The 15,316-nt window shown below is 53.6% G+C and overlaps 3 protein-coding genes across 3 annotated transcripts; 2 read left to right on the top strand and 1 right to left on the bottom strand.

The window, feature by feature from the left end:
- Window positions 1-1,586: 1,586 nt before the first annotated feature.
- G6M90_00g084880 (uncharacterized protein) lies at window positions 1,587-2,351 on the bottom strand (the record flags this gene model as incomplete). The annotated part of the gene is made up of 1 exon (XM_014685562.1): window positions 1,587-2,351. One exon carries the CDS (start codon window positions 2,349-2,351, stop codon window positions 1,587-1,589), a length of 765 nt encoding a protein of 254 aa, XP_014541048.1.
- A 4,121-nt stretch (window positions 2,352-6,472) lies between these two features.
- Window positions 6,473-7,432, top strand: G6M90_00g084870 (uncharacterized protein; the record flags this gene model as incomplete). Its single annotated transcript, XM_014685561.1, has 1 exon — window positions 6,473-7,432. The coding sequence occupies one exon, from the start codon at window positions 6,473-6,475 to the stop codon at window positions 7,430-7,432; it is 960 nt and encodes a 319-aa protein (XP_014541047.1).
- Window positions 7,433-12,718: 5,286 nt separating this feature from the next.
- G6M90_00g084860 (uncharacterized protein) lies at window positions 12,719-14,602 on the top strand (the record flags this gene model as incomplete). The annotated part of the gene is made up of 1 exon (XM_014685560.1): window positions 12,719-14,602. The coding sequence occupies one exon, from the start codon at window positions 12,719-12,721 to the stop codon at window positions 14,600-14,602; it is 1,884 nt and encodes a 627-aa protein (XP_014541046.1).
- Window positions 14,603-15,316: the final 714 nt, after the last annotated feature.

Here is a 15,316-nt window from a genome sequence, read left to right as displayed (position 1 = left end):
CAAGAGCAGTCAATTCCAGGAGCTATAAGCGAATACTCCGTACCCCGAGCTCTGAAAGACATTCGATCGGGGTAAGAGTCAGCCATTGAGTGCATCCTGTCTCACATTATGGGCTGCCGCCGCACATGCGTCGTCTACGAAGAGCACCACCTCAGAGTCTAATGGTGTAGCACCAAAATGGTCACAAGGTGTCATCCACCGACCTCCATGTCTCCCCCGAGGCTTCGTCCATGTTGATAACCCACAGTCGTGGTTCGGCCCACGGAGATGGCGCACTCATTAGTTCGCCGAATGAGGTGTCGAGTTTGGTGAGGCTTGATCTCATGCCTGCTCCCGGAGCCGTCAAGGGCGGGCAAACCACATTCTCATGTGTTGAGAGACACCACGAATAGACGCGTATTGCAGAATCGACGGAAAATTGTCACGGCTATTGGTTCGGCGCAGGTGAGCAATCACTTGGATGGTGAGTGCTTTGCGTTTTGGTTTTCAGCCCTGTCAACATGATTTTTGACCTGTTTTGCTACATTGCAGTTTGAATGCATTCAGGACGGGCTGAGCTGAACTTCCACATCCCTTGAATGGAGCGCCTCTTTTGGCATATACGAGCTGGCTCCAATATTATTGTTCATCACATGAGGCTAGTTCTCCCGCAGCGCGGCGCCGCTGCCATTAACTTTGGCCTTGATTGTTGGACGATCCGGACCGTCCGCGCTCTGGCGTAAACAAGATTGCCGTCCAGATTGTTGGATGCCACTCACGCACTTTCCCATGTCGCTCCCCATGGTTGTCACGGCTTCTTGTGAGGGAACCGCCATGACGAACCCACAACAGCCACCACCTTGTGTACTGTACATGTACGGGAGAAGACCTGGTGCCACTCACACCAGAGATAGCCCGCCCCACAAATATTGTGCATAGCGATTAATAGATCATCTTCAACGCCATATTTCCACATACCGGACTATTACTACAACGCATGTCTAAATGCTGATGCCCGGTCAGATGGGAGGGAGACCGGCCACGCACTCGTCTCTCAGATAGCCGACCTAAGGAAGGGATGGGCATATGCTTTCCATGCTACACAAGCTACCTACCTAGGTAGGAAGTTAGTTAACCGGTTAAAACGCCGCCCACGCCGTTGGATCCGATGGAATGGCTCCTCAGTGCTCACGCTTAAACGGATGGCAAGGTCACTTGGAGTAGAGGACCGGACGGGTGGAACTTGATACGATTTCTGTTGCCTAGCTATCATGGGGCAAGGGGGGAGAAGAAGAACAACTAAAACATGAAGCAGGTGCCAGACCATGCGAGAAAGCACAAAGAGCCACCAAAGAAAAGACCAGAGCCTCCAGGAAACGCCGAGGACACCGCCTACTTATGCAAGCTGCTGCTAGCTACTAGACCAGAATTACCTGTCGTCTCCTTCCATGCCCATCACCAAATGCAAACATGATGACCCTAAAGTCAGAACGATGAGCGCCACTAATGCAATAATAATAAGCGGAAATCAGAGCGAATAAAAACGTCCACCAGCGCCATCATGATCTATGCAGCAAATGACAAAAAGAAAGCTTTGTGTAAATGAATCAAGCAATTTGCTCCCTAGGGGGGAGCAGAAAGCGAACCTTCTTCTTGGGCTTTGCAGCCTCCCCCTGTACAAGCTGATTATTCTGTGCGAGAGCGGGCGTCGTAGTTGACGGCCGATCCATGATGAGGTCCTCGGCAGTTTCTTCCTCAATGGACCACACATCCGGGCTGGGTTCACGCCAGAGCCGTCGTGCCCGGGGAGGCAGCCTACTTCCAGCCGAGTAGCTCCGGGTAAGCGCCTGACGAGGCCTGCCACGCGGCGGCGATGACGGAGCCGGGAAAGAAGCCGCGGGGGGTAAGAAGCCGTTGGGCCGCCCGAACGGCGGGCTCTTGGAGCGAAGTTTGAAGTTTTCAACGGACAGGCCTCTGAACGGCGTCAGGAACGAGGAGCTGGGAGGCGAGAAACGGATGTAGTCCTCCTCGTCGGCCTCGTCGTCTGTAGTCACGCCGTCGGAATCAAAGTCTGGCGAGGCGCTTTTGGCCCGGAGCTTGGAGAGCCCGTCGAGTGTCGAAGGGCTCACGGAACGAACAAACTCGGGTGGATTGTTGGAGTCCTCGATGCCGGCGTCGAAGAGCATGTCGTCGGCGCCATAGTCGTCCATGTCGTCGTCGTTGTCCGCGGGTGTGAGGAAGTAGGTGAGCGGGTTCTCGTCGATGTCTTCAAGAAGAGGACGAGGCTCGCTCTGTTTTGGTGGCGAGCAGGCAAGGCGCACCTGTGTAGGTGGCCAAGAGTCTCGGCGAGACCAAATGTCTGAAGAGGACATGGTGAATTTTTTTTTTCCTGCTCTTTGGAATACTTTGATGGAAACCCCGGCAGAGGTCCTATTGCTTGACAGAATGAAGAGTGAAAAGGAAGCGAAAGAAGCGACTGGAAGAACTAAATCGACTGGGAGAGTCTGGCCGGCCGAACCGGCAACAGTGATTCTCAGCAGGGCGGAATGGATCCGAACTGAGGAAGCTGCCTTGTATAAAGAAGCCTGAAGGGAAGAATAACATGGCTAGATACGAGTCAACGGGGAGAACGAAGACATATATACACACTCGAGATGCCTTGCCAGCCTCACCGGGGCGCAGGCAGACAAGAAGAGACTGGAAAGAGGCAGGATGGAAAGAAAGACATGAGCGCCGCCCCCTCCTTTCAACCGGGATTGGCGGCTTGCGTAGGACTCTCACACACACCATTCGGTGGCTAGGCGATAGTAGTTCTACTAGCTCAGTCACATCTCGACGAGACTGTGGACACGGATGGCCTTGTGAGGCGGAAGCCGGGGTGGTCAGGACTCGGGGGGAGAGAGTGTGGGTGAATCAGTCGGCGCACGTGAAGCAGCGAAAGGGAAAAACAGGATGGTTGGACCTGTTCTTCACGGGACGGAGACGAGGCTACGGAGGCCACTACGGATGGCGGCATGTAGTAGTATGTGTGGTGGCCGTGACTGCATTCCACCTCGGATGGGTGAGAGCATCATGGGAGATAGCTGGGTAGCAATGGGCCAAGGGCAGCCATCTGGTGGTGGAGTCACGGTGACGCTTTGCGTGGGCGGCGACGAGGACAAGAGCAGAGGCAGTCCTAGTCCTGTGCTGAGCGGGATGCAGGTCCGGACGATGCAGGCTGCGAGGCTGAAGACTGTGAACAGAACAGGCAGCCGAGCTGTCTGGTGCGCGATGATGGATGAAGTACGGAGTCCTGTCCAGACGTACTTGGAAAGGGACCAGCCAGTTGACATCAGCTTCGCAGGGATCAATCAAGATGCGGCGTCCGCAGCGGGAACGGAGTGGGTGTGCCCGCCCGCCACCACGACCAGGCGGGACCCATGCCAGAGTGTGGAGGCAGCGTCAACTGGACATAAGTTATAACCCCCTCGGAGCCAGACTATTATAGCAGCGCTTGGCAAGCATTCACGGGCCGGCGCTAGTTGACGATGAAGACAAGCGATTAGAAAAGGCCGCCCGTCCAGGCCATCCGTGGCACTCCGTATTGATGCCACAAACCGCCAAAACGCCCCATTGGCCCGGCCATCTGACTGCCACCCCGTGGCCAGTTTTCCAACCTGCATGACCAAGAGCCGCTGCCCTTGCAGCCGGGACATGCGCAGCAGGTCCGCACCCGCCAAATACGACAAGAGGTCATGCCGGAGCTTTTCAAATCCCATTGTGCTTCGTCTTTCCGCATGGCAGGCATGCGGGATCGGGAACGCGTATGCTGAATCGGGATCCTTGAATGGCGGCACTTGTCGGCCACGCTGCCGGGTTCACGTATGCAAGCCAAGGACGGAATATCAGATTATCAGACACCGCAGCTCCCTGTGTCTTGGCCGGAAGCCATAAGACTATTGTATTCTTTTATTCCATGTACAAAAGGCGCGTTGAATGCCTCGTTGAAGGCGTCCGGCGTCCTGCCTCTCGATAATTCCTCTTGGCGCACATGGCTTTCTAAGCACATGTACATGCTCGTCCCAACTTCCTACGATTGATAACTAGAAACACCGGCCGCGTCATATACTAGGAGGAGGGAAGGGTCGAGGGCAAATCCAAAATGGTAATTGTCGACGGCCTGCGTGTACTTCCCTCAAGAGTCTGGTGTAAGTTGATATGCAAAACAAACACGTTGGGCAAAGGGAAACTAGCAACAAGTGCCCCCAAAATGGCCGCTTCTACAAATAGGCCCGGGACTAACAAGGTTGCTGATTGCGCTTTGTAGCCTGTTAGGCACCGCCTGATGCTGGTAGCTGTTGGCCTGCACTTCAATGTTGCCAGCGATACGAGATGGCTTATCAGACAATTTTTGACGGCCCGTGATGACTCAGGGCCGGTGGAGTGCCACTTGTTACCGAAGTTTTGTATATGGGTTTAAGTGCGTATCTGGGGCGTTGGCGTTGTAAACTATAGTATAATAATCAATTAACTCCCTTTCTCCCCTGATATACGCTGTAAGTATGCACGCACTATGTTTGTGGGACGTAGAATAAGAGCCTCTGGTTTTTTAAGCCATGATACCTAGGCCAGTAGTGGCCTGTACATGTGATTGCTATATATTCGTGTAGCTTAATGCGCCTATTTATAGTGAATGCTAGCGGGTATACTTGGGCCTTGGGATTTCGATCCCCAAGACCCGTGACTGTCTCGAGTCTGCTCTAGGACGGACCAAGGCGAGGCAAGCGCGCAGTCAGCCAGCGCTCGACACACACCAGACTCTCTGTGCAGGCTTCAGCGCAAAATCGGCCATCAACGAAGCCTGGAGAACCATGGCAGCAGATTCCCCCACACCTCCCTCCCGCCGGCAAATACAACCCCGACGCCTTGGCACTCGTCACTCGTCACAACCCCCGTAGGTGACGGATCATGCCGTCACAATGGGGGCAACGCTGGCGACGAGCGAAAAGGGCCAGTGCATGAACTTGTCTCGGGGCACGCGTGAGGGCAGTCTGTTCAGCAGGGGTGGTGTCGTGCGTTGCGTGTCCTCGGGAGGCTGAGAGCCTGTCATGCATTCCTGAACGGGGCCATGTAGTACTACTAATGACGACGCTTTTTTTTTCGTCTGCGCAAGACGTGTTTCTTTTGATAAAATAAAGAAAGGGAAAAAAAGAACGCGCACGCGTACAGTGGTGCGTATTTCTCTCATCAGCATGCTTGCTAATAGGAAATGATGGTGCTTGGCTTGATACCACTTGTGCGACGCCGTTACCAAACCAGTGAGTGAACTTGTGCGCTTGCCGCGAGACAGAAGAACAAGAGTCGAAATAGGCGGATACGCCCGAAATGTATGTACGTACAAGAGGGAACCATATCCCCGGTATATTAACCCGATGCGCATCTGTGGCCGGCGGGACGGATGCCATGTTTGGTTGTTCCTTCTTTCGGGCCCATGATACCGAGGAGCATTGGTGTTGAGGACATGCCGAGAGGATGGATATTGGCATGTTTTAAAACACGACGCCCATGTAAATCGACGGCTGTTTCCCATCTTTGCCACTGTTTGCTTGTTCAAGTTTGCGAATGTAGGTTTGCTCCAACATGGCCCTCGGCAGCCGCTCACGCTGAATGTTTTCTTGGATGCGACAACTCCATCATGTCTGGTTGGATCCCCATCATATGCCGTCATGGCTGATCGGGACCTCCCACCACTAGTCCGCCAGCCGATAGAATGGCTGGTCGGTACGGATGGCGCCGCCCTTCATCGCCAAGAATTGTTGCCCAAGCTGACCTCGGCCGCGTCCCATCCGCATGTCGAGGGCAGCGCCCACCAACGATTTGTGTCGGGAGTTCTGGAAAAAATAATGATTCCGCCCTACCTGGGCCCAAGGACTGCAATTCTCAACTGCCGCTCTTGGCCTGTCCAAACATTCAACGAGACAAATGCGTAACACGAGAACCGGTTGTGGAGAGTCTTCTCGGGATGAAACGGATAGCCCATCAGACCCGACCCGTCCAGTTATTAAATACGGAGCCCGGCGCCTTCTTCAACTTGCGCGGCCGACTTTGCCATCGCCGGAACCACCTTTCGCATGTTTCCCATGTGATGACGGTAGGGTGGGAGGCCATTGCAGCCCAGACACGTCCAAAAACGAACACTGAACCGTCAACCTGAGTCAAACCGCCCTACGGCGTACACATGTACCCGGTACCGCAATTGTACGTCGACCCCTCATAAGCCTGGTGCTGCGGCTCCTCGCTCCGGTCTATGTGGACAACTGGCTTGGCCGCACGACGCCGCGAAGCTCGCTCATCTAGCCAGTTCCAACTCAGCATCGTGTCGTGCTTCCTTGCTTGCCTGCTCTTGTCCTGGTGCAGTAGCCACTTTTTCTCCGGCAACCACGCATTATTACATCGTCGCCCACATTTCGGCCCCTCTGGATCATCTACGTCGCACCACGAGGCCAAGGACGACATGGCTGAATCTCACAACTCCCAACACCAACAACATCAGCAACACCTTCGCCCGCAAAACCAGCAGGCCGTCTCTCCCGGGTCGTCGCTCAAGATGGACATCCGGACCAAGCATGCGACCATGCCCGTGCGGCTCGTCAGCTTCAATATTCGGTATGCCGCCAACGAGGATGAGCGCTCGTTGGCTGAGCAGCCCTGGAACGTGCGCTGTCCCAAGGTGTGCTCCCAGATGCGCTTCATCACTGCCGGCCACGAGAGCCCGTTCGTCTGTCTCCAGGAGAGCCTGTCTTCGCAGCTCAACGACATCCAGGCCGAACTCGGCGAGCCCTGGGCGCATATTGGTCGTGGGCGGGGAGAGGGGGAGGCGGACGGGGAGTTCTCGCCCGTCTTCTACCGGTCCGATGCCTGGGCCTGCGAGGTCAGCGAGACGCGATGGCTCAGCAAGACCCCCGAGAAGCCTTCCCGGGGCTGGGACGCGGCCCTCAACAGAATCGTCACCATTGGACTGTTCTCCCACAGGGCCAACGGTACAAAGGTTGTCGTCATGAGCACCCACTTTGATCATATTGGCGTCGAGGCTCGCAAGAATAGCGCCAAGCTTCTCATCAAGTTTGCCAACGAATGGAGTCGCGGCAAAGGCGTGCCGCCATCCGTCGTTCTCATCGGTGGCGATTTCAACAGCGAGACCGACGATGAAGCATACCGGATGATGACGGCACCTGGCTCCGGCATGTCAGACATTTCTGATCTTGTCCCCGAGCGCAGGCATTACGGAAACCATCTCACGTATACGAGCTTCGGAGAACCAAACGAACACCCCCAGCGTATTGACTTCTTGTTTATCCAGGAGCCTCGCACTGCTCATGTGGAGACGTTTGGCGTGCTTGCAAACAGCTTTGACGACCAGATTCGATTCTCGGATCATCGACCCATTGTGAGCGACTTGCAGATTCGAGTCTAAATCTAGCCATACAAAGACCCTTTGGTTCCAGCGAGCAGCTCCTTTGGAACTCCTGCCTTCCCCGCGATCAGTTCATCCATTCGTCAGAGCGGCTGTTCGGACTGATGCCCTGCACGACATGTATTTATCTCTTTGGCCTTGGGCGGTTATATTGAACAGACCTACCGAAGGCACGAGTTAGTGTTCTATTCTTTCGGACATGAACAGCACAAGTCGAGATGGCGTTTGAGAGCATTACAAACTTGCACAGCAACGACACATCAACGTCGCCCGTTGCGGAGACCATGGCGACCAAAAGTCCTAGATGCCTTGGATACGCATAAACATCGTGTCAGCCTCGACCAATAAACGCCTTTGCTTCTCGTGGTGGTAGCCTACTGTGTTTGCATTAGCACCGTCGTGTTGACCGCGATCCCGCACACCCTCCACTCAACCCCACTGCATTGTGCCCATGCACGTTCGTTCGAGATGCAGACGCGCGTCGACAACAGAAGCAAATTGTCAAAGGAGCGGTGTACGTGCGCCGGATGGCAGCCCTCGGATGTTTAAAGCGTGGCAAGTAGGATATCTTGTCCTCGAGTCCGGGTGGCCAGGTGCTGGCACATATCAACGTAAAACTAGACCATTGTGAGATAGCCACTTGCCGAGACTTGCGTTAATAGACTCATTTTCCGTCCTTCTTCTTTGTGGCCTATACAGCAGGATATGACATGCTGCTGAGCAACCGCGTTTGGGCACCGATCCGTAGCTTACTGTGTTGCAATTCATGCCTGTGTGGCCATCGGCTTGCCGCGTCTTGATCGGGCTCTGAAGTGCCGTATGGAAAATTGTTTGACTGCCATTGAGGCAGCAATATGGTTTGCCGAAACGAGGAAGCGAAAGAGCTTGTGAAAGGCGTCCCGCCTGAAAGATATATGTACAAATAAGCATCGAGGCACCTGGGGAAGGGTCCTGATATAATAAAGACTTGGATACTCGCCATGTCCTAATTTCTTGGTGCAGGGACTCATTTACATTCCCAATCACGGCTTTTACCCCTCTCGCGCAATAACTAGTTACTAGTTCAACCCGTTCCCTTGCCCACATGGCGCTGGATATCGGGTTGGTAATTGGTAATGTGTGAGACGGATGATTAGGAGCTGCCACGTCCGTCTTCGTGCTGGGCAACACAAGAAATTGACGCAGCATTGCCCATCTATAAAACCCACAAGCTGGCAAGGAAAACGAATGAATGGCATTCATCCAATTAACGACCCTGAATTGACCGAATTTGACAATCCTGCAGGGCTAGGACGACGGACAGCACGACAGGATGTTGGCAGTCCGCCCTCCTGTGCAACACTAGACTGGCAGCCCTGCGGTCAATTCATGGTAATGAAAGAGTGCCGGGATGAGGCTGGTGGCGATGGCTCGTCGTAAATTCCTCGTTGTAGGGGAGGCAAGGCATGATAAATACTTGCCGTTGAGCTATTCGGAGCCGTCAAGTTTCAGTCAAGCTCTTTGCCAAAATGAATGGTCATTACTGGGGCTACATGTGTTAAATTGTTTGATTCTGCCGAAATAAATGCTTTCCAGGGCCACAGTAGCACTTCATTCCAGCAGTACGGGTGGCTGTGACAAGTTCAAGCCTTGGTCGTGATCTGATTGCATGCAGTGTTAATGCGTATGCAAAACTCAACGAGGAGTATACGGCAGACAATACCCATAGAATCGTCGGCTGACTATATTTCCATTATGTTAGAAAATCTCCTAGGTGACGTTGCCAGAGGCGGACTGAGTTTGATATACCGCTCCTTCGGCTGGCAGCAGTGTCTAATGTCATGAATACCTTGTAATATTCTGTGCTCTGTTGTGCTTGGTAAGAGACCAAAAGTTTTGTCGCTTTATTTGCTAAAGATTGAGCATACAGCACCTGCGATACCTCTGGAGTGACCCTATCCTTCCCATGCCCTGCCGAATACCTGCACAGGAGTGAACATCTCGTAGTCCTTCCAAGTAGCCAAGCAGATTGGGTAATGGCCGAATTGACAAGAAAAACTAACGATATTAAGAACGGGTTCAATGCGGCCTCGGTTATTTCGCTCCCGGAGGGTAAAATACCACTGTAGATCAGCTGAGGTGTCTGCAGAATTACTTTTTAGAGTTGAGCCATAGTACTCGACGGCGTCGGAGGTTTGTGGGCGGGGTGGTGGAATAATTACGAACTACTTCCACGACGCAAAAGCAGACTTTATTACCTTTGGTGTGGTAGTATACAGTACCCGTGTACAATACGAATGCACCAAGAAGCAATGCAAGCAAGAATGGTGGCTCTAACTGGCCATCAAAACGATGGACTGTCCGTCATGGGAGGCCCAGTCCTATCTTGGACAATAGTCAGACAGCTCTGACTCGGAAAGGTACGGGGGTTTGACCACGGCCCTATGATGTTAATGAAGCATGGAGGGGGCTTGCATGGCCAAGTAGTCCACGATTGGGCATCGACTGATCATGGTAATAGTTCAGGTATTGTCGGCTTTTTTCTTGTTTGCCTGCGTGACAGTTTCCAATCAAAGTCCAGGAAGTGATGACCTCCGCCCTTTGACCCGGCTGCTTGCAGATATAGAATGTATATGTAAACCGCCAGAGAATTCATAGCCTGAGCTTTCAAGATTTTCGTCCTAGAACGGCGAGGCAAAATTGCTCCAAGAAGCTGCAATTAAAGTGATACCCAATCCGCCACCTGGGCAGCAGTGGGGATTCAGTTAGGCAGAAAAAGAGCCAGCTACACCCAAAAGCAAACGCTGGCAAGGCAAAGGGAAAAGCTCAACCTTGGGAAATGGGTAGGAAAAGGCCATTGTAGCAACACTGGTTTTAGCTGCCGACCTAGTGCCTAGGAATATACATAGTTTATCTGGGCTCCTGCTTGACTGGTGTGTTATGTGTATCGAGCAAGGCCGCTCGGCAGTCGGAAAAACATCAAATACAATGTGAGAGGAGATGCAGACCGATGATGAAGGAACAAAGCAAACCCCGGAAAACTGTGTGGCTTCTGTGCCAATGAGGGAGATATCCCCGCTGACTCTTGTGTAATGCGACCCCCGGTCCACGACTAGCATGAGCCTTGCAGCATCTGTACTCATCTGGCTGCCATGACCTGCACGTTTTGTAGTTCGGCACTTCGTTTGACAGCCTTGCTGAGGGAAAAATTACGCATGGTAGCGGACGTATTTGTTGAGTACACTGGTCGCAGAGAACAAAGGCTCAAAAATTTCCCAGCAAATTTTGTTGAAAAGCGGCTCTGAGAGGCAGAGCGGAGCGGCATCGAGGGAAGCGTTGCGTCGCCAGATCCACAGTTAGGCCTTCCTGCTTGGGAGTTTGAACGAATCAGATGACGGACTGCGTGTCTGGAAATAGGCAGATTAGTCTCAATGGCATGAAAAGCCATGGAGCGGGTGTCCTAACTGACCAAGATTGGAGGCTCTGCTAATGCAACTCGTAACGTTGTCTCTGGAGAGACTAGTCCCTGTACGGAGCAAGCTGATGCTAGTACTACTAGTAAGGTAGTCTCGGCGGGATGAAACCGCACGTCTTGTTAAGGGCCCATCTCCCGGGGGCCTATTTCATATGCGATGGCGACAACTCAGATGGAGTGCAATTGAGATTTGGGAAGATGGCTTGGAGTTTTGGACCGCGGGCCCGACATCTCGGCAGGCCGCACCTGCCATTTTACCAGATCCATCAGATGTGGAAGGACCAATGCAGTGACATGGAAATCACCTGGGTCTCTTGCTACGAGAGGACATGTGCGCGGTTGAAGAAGTACGTCTACAATACCAGGACCGCAAGCAAGGCATCCAATGCCTAATCTCTGCGAGAAAAGGCATCATCCTAGTCGCCGGACAATATCCTCGATTGCAGTTGGTCGACTTGCAAGCCTCGCGGGCTGCCATGCCATTTCGTCTGTGTTGGCAGTTTACTTGGACCACACCCCTGACGCCCTCGCCGTCCTCAACTGGTTTGCTCCCCCATCTTTGTCGTTCTTGGACACTTGACACAAGGAGCAAGGTTATCTTGTCCCCCGGGACGATGGCTAACATGTGAATCAGATAAAGGACATGGCTTTGTTTCCAACGGAACCGCAAGACGGACTGCCCTCTTGGCCGAGAATGATGCCTCATGCCTGGGCTGCATCAAACAAAAAGGATGTCAGCCTAGACGTATCACTACCAGCGCCACTTCCAGATTGCAAGACGGAGATGTTTATGCGCGCCATGACAGTGAGCTGGCAACATTGAGCATCAAATGCACTCCCTCTACTCCGTACCCGTCCTCTGATTCACAGTGCCACCGGCAAAAGGTGGAGTGCTCGAGTGTCCCTAAGCACACACCCCCTCTCTCAACCAGATTTGCCTGTCCAGCTTCCACCCTCCATGCTTGGGACAGTCTGTCACGACTCGAATGCGCACCAGCCGTCGCAGCACCTTTCTGATCCAGTCGGTGCCCTGGCAGTTCACCCTCTTGACGAGCGGGCGTTCCATATCGGCCTTGGGAATACGTGTGGTGTTGTGTTGGGACAGGAAGGCACTCCATTGGACTGCCCAAGGACAGGAACCAACTGAAGGCCTAATAAAAAGTCACAGCTGCCGCCAACGTCCGTCCTTGTTCACTCTGTGTCATTGCATGGCTGGCCCTATTTTCCCGACTTGCTGACATAGAAACGACACGACAGTCATCGCTCCGCGCCGTCTGCTGTCGTCTCCGTCCTTTACATGCTCACATCCTTCACTTCTCATCGACAAAAACTCATCGACGTTTTCTTTGCCCGGCCATCCAGCAAGCCTATGGGTGCTAGTGGTGCTCGCTACTGATAGCTGACGACTAGGGTCCCGACTCGACATTGGGCGCTGTTGCGCCTAATTTTTTTGCCCTTGTTCGCTGTCGCTTTTTGGCACTGGCACCTTGCGGGTCGTATCCAACGTCGGCACAGATAAAGTCACAATCAGTTTTCTGCTTGCTCATTCATCCCCTCCCCCACACACGGGACCTCCCTCGCTCCCGACTCAAGAGGGCAGCCAGACAGGACCATAAAGAGCCTAGAGCCCGTGAGGAAAAACTGCCCAGTCCCACCGTTCCAACACCCACCGCCAAAAAAGCCGACCGCAATATTCTGAGCAGAATACAGTCCAACTTCCCCCTCCCGCCCCTGCGCGGCATCCTTCCCGTACATGTCGACAGGCTGTCTTGACGTCGACACGCCTCGTCCGGGGAATACATAGACGCACCCATACTTCCTCCGAGCCCATCATGTCTTCGAGCTCAAGGAGTCACTCCCGTATAGCGCACGTCGAGGACGCGGAAGAAGACTCTGGAAGCTCCATCAATGGCATCGAAGGCACTCGCAAATATGCCGTGTCAGAGGCGTATATGAGCCCGATCAAGATACAGCCCAATTCAAGCAAATCGCGCTCCGACAAACGACTAGTTAATTCGAGATCATCATCTGCTAGCGTCAGCTTCGACGAATCTGGCGCCTTGTCAGACAAAAGGGGAAAGCCTCTGACCAGACGGACCGCCGACAGAGAGTACGGTGATCTGGAACCGAGGATTCGTGATCGAGGCCGCAGGAGAAGAGAACACCGGCTGAGGGATGAGGAGGACGAGGAGGACGAGGAGGAGCACAGACGAGCCGCCGCCGCCGCCGCCCAAGCAAAGGCAGCCAAGGCGAAGGCGGAGGAGCAAGACGCTCGGCCCCTCAGGAAACAACGCCCAAGCTCGCTCAAGTCGTCTGCCACACAACCAGTGATTCAGCAGATGTATAAGAGAGGTCATGTTGATAATCCTGCAAATTATGGCATACAGCAACCTGCTACCACGGCCAATCGCCCAAGAGCACAGACACGACCTGCGAGCTATTATGCCGGTCAGCCTATGCGACCAGCTCCTATGAGTATGGCGTGGTACCCCCCTCCACTCGCAGCACCGATTCCCGTAGGGTCGTACCCTCCCCCGCCTACTTGGCATGGACATGGACCCGGAGCTTCACCAGGTGGCTTCGCCGGGCCGCCTCTGCCATCTCCGGTTGGGCCTCCTGCCGGATATTTTGATGGAAGAGCTATGGCCGCAAATCCTCACGGTCACCTTCGTTCCCGGTTTGATACTCGCCCTTCTTCTGCCATGGGATATCACAGACCAAGCCCAGCTCCGCCTCCTCGTCCTCCGCCAAGCCTTGACTACCATGATCCGGAGGAATTTACAGGGGAGCCACCTCTCGTGTCTCGGCCAACTCGCCGGCCGCCGAGACGAGCAGAAGATGACCGTAGGAGAATGCCACCGCCCGAGCATATCCCTATTCGTCCACAGTCTGCATTGCCGCCTTCGACACCATACCGTCCACCGCCTCTGTCACACCGTCCTCCCTCGCGCCAAAGCCAGTCCAGACCTCCACCAGCTCACCGAAGATCCGTAGGATTCGCCGATCAAGCGGGCTCAGATGATGACGACTTTCTGGGCGATGATGGCCTTTTCCATGATAACTCACCCAATGCCTCGTTTGATCAACGACAGGCAGTAGCACGTCGCCTGCGGCGTGCCTCTATTGCCTACGATAACCATGACTATGACCTCGTGCCGGCTACGAGTCGAGTTCGGCGATCGTCCCTGTATGGATCCGCCCTGCCTTCTGGTGGAGTAAGTCTTGATGACAAGAAATATACTGATGCCTTAAAGTATCAGGAAGCCATCGGTGGTGCTCCGCAGATGCCGCTGACTGCTGAAATGCTGCGGAAAGCCGGGAAGCGAGGTGCAGCTGCTAGCAGCCGCTCCACTCGCAGTAGCGGCAGCCGTGACGACAGCGAGTTCAAGCGTAGCAATGCAACGGGAATCACTCGGACTTCCTTCAACAGTGACGACTTCACCATAAAGGTCTCTGGGGGCGCGCGTGTTCGTGTACCAGGCGCAGAGATAGAGTGCGAAGACGGCGGTGAGATCACATTCTCGACCCGCCCAAGTGGCTCACGGCTAGCCAGCGACAAGGCCAGCTTGATGTATTCTCAGCTTGAGGATTCTCGCAGTCGCTTGGACCACAGAACTCTACCTTATCGGCCACGGGCTCCAAGCCAGTCTGATTCTCAAAGCAGAGGCTATGCACCAAGCCATGTTGACTACGACTTTCCTGGAGGATACATTTGATAATGAACAGCTCGACTACGATGATTTACGATTTCAATGATGACGTTGACGACCCAAACAATGCAAAGACGATTTGTTTTCAACTCCACTCTTGTCCGTTTCGACTGCTTCTAGTTATTGTGTGTTGGGTAGATTTGGGACCTGTTCCCCACCCCCTTTGATTTCTTTTTTTTACTCCGAGTCAAAGCGAGCGTTGCGATTTTCTTCTGATGCTGTTCATTTCCCATGCTGCAACACGCCTGGGCACTCATCACTGGTGATTTCGATAGCTGGTCTTCGAGCAATTGGTTTTCGACATAGAAACCTGGTCGCATGCGCTATATTTCTGTGCTTATGACATTTGGCTGCCATTCTTGTGGCACCGTTAATGGCAGGCAACGAAAGCTTGATACCCAAAATCTTGGCGATGAATGAAGATTTGTTCATTTTGACTCTTTGCATCTTTCCTTCTTCCCTTTTTCCGCATTTTCGTCGTTAAGACAGACATTCCAAATGCATGGCAACTTGTATCAACAACCACGGCCGGTTTCCATCAAACTCGCAGTCGTTGCTGGAGCCGGGCCGGGCGAGACAAGGTTTCCAAAGGTCGAGCATCAGATTGTATGAGACTAGAGGCTAGACTTTGGGCACCAATGGCCGTCCACGAAGTTATCATGCCGATGGAAGCGACAACCGGTGGTCAAAATCGATGCTTGCCTAGTCATGCCTGGTTCC

The sequence above is a fragment of the Metarhizium brunneum genome, chromosome 5 (genome assembly GCF_013426205.1).
Source record: "Metarhizium brunneum chromosome 5, complete sequence".
Lineage (NCBI taxonomy): Eukaryota > Fungi > Ascomycota > Sordariomycetes > Hypocreales > Clavicipitaceae > Metarhizium > Metarhizium brunneum.
This window is presented reverse-complemented; position numbering and strand designations above follow the sequence as displayed.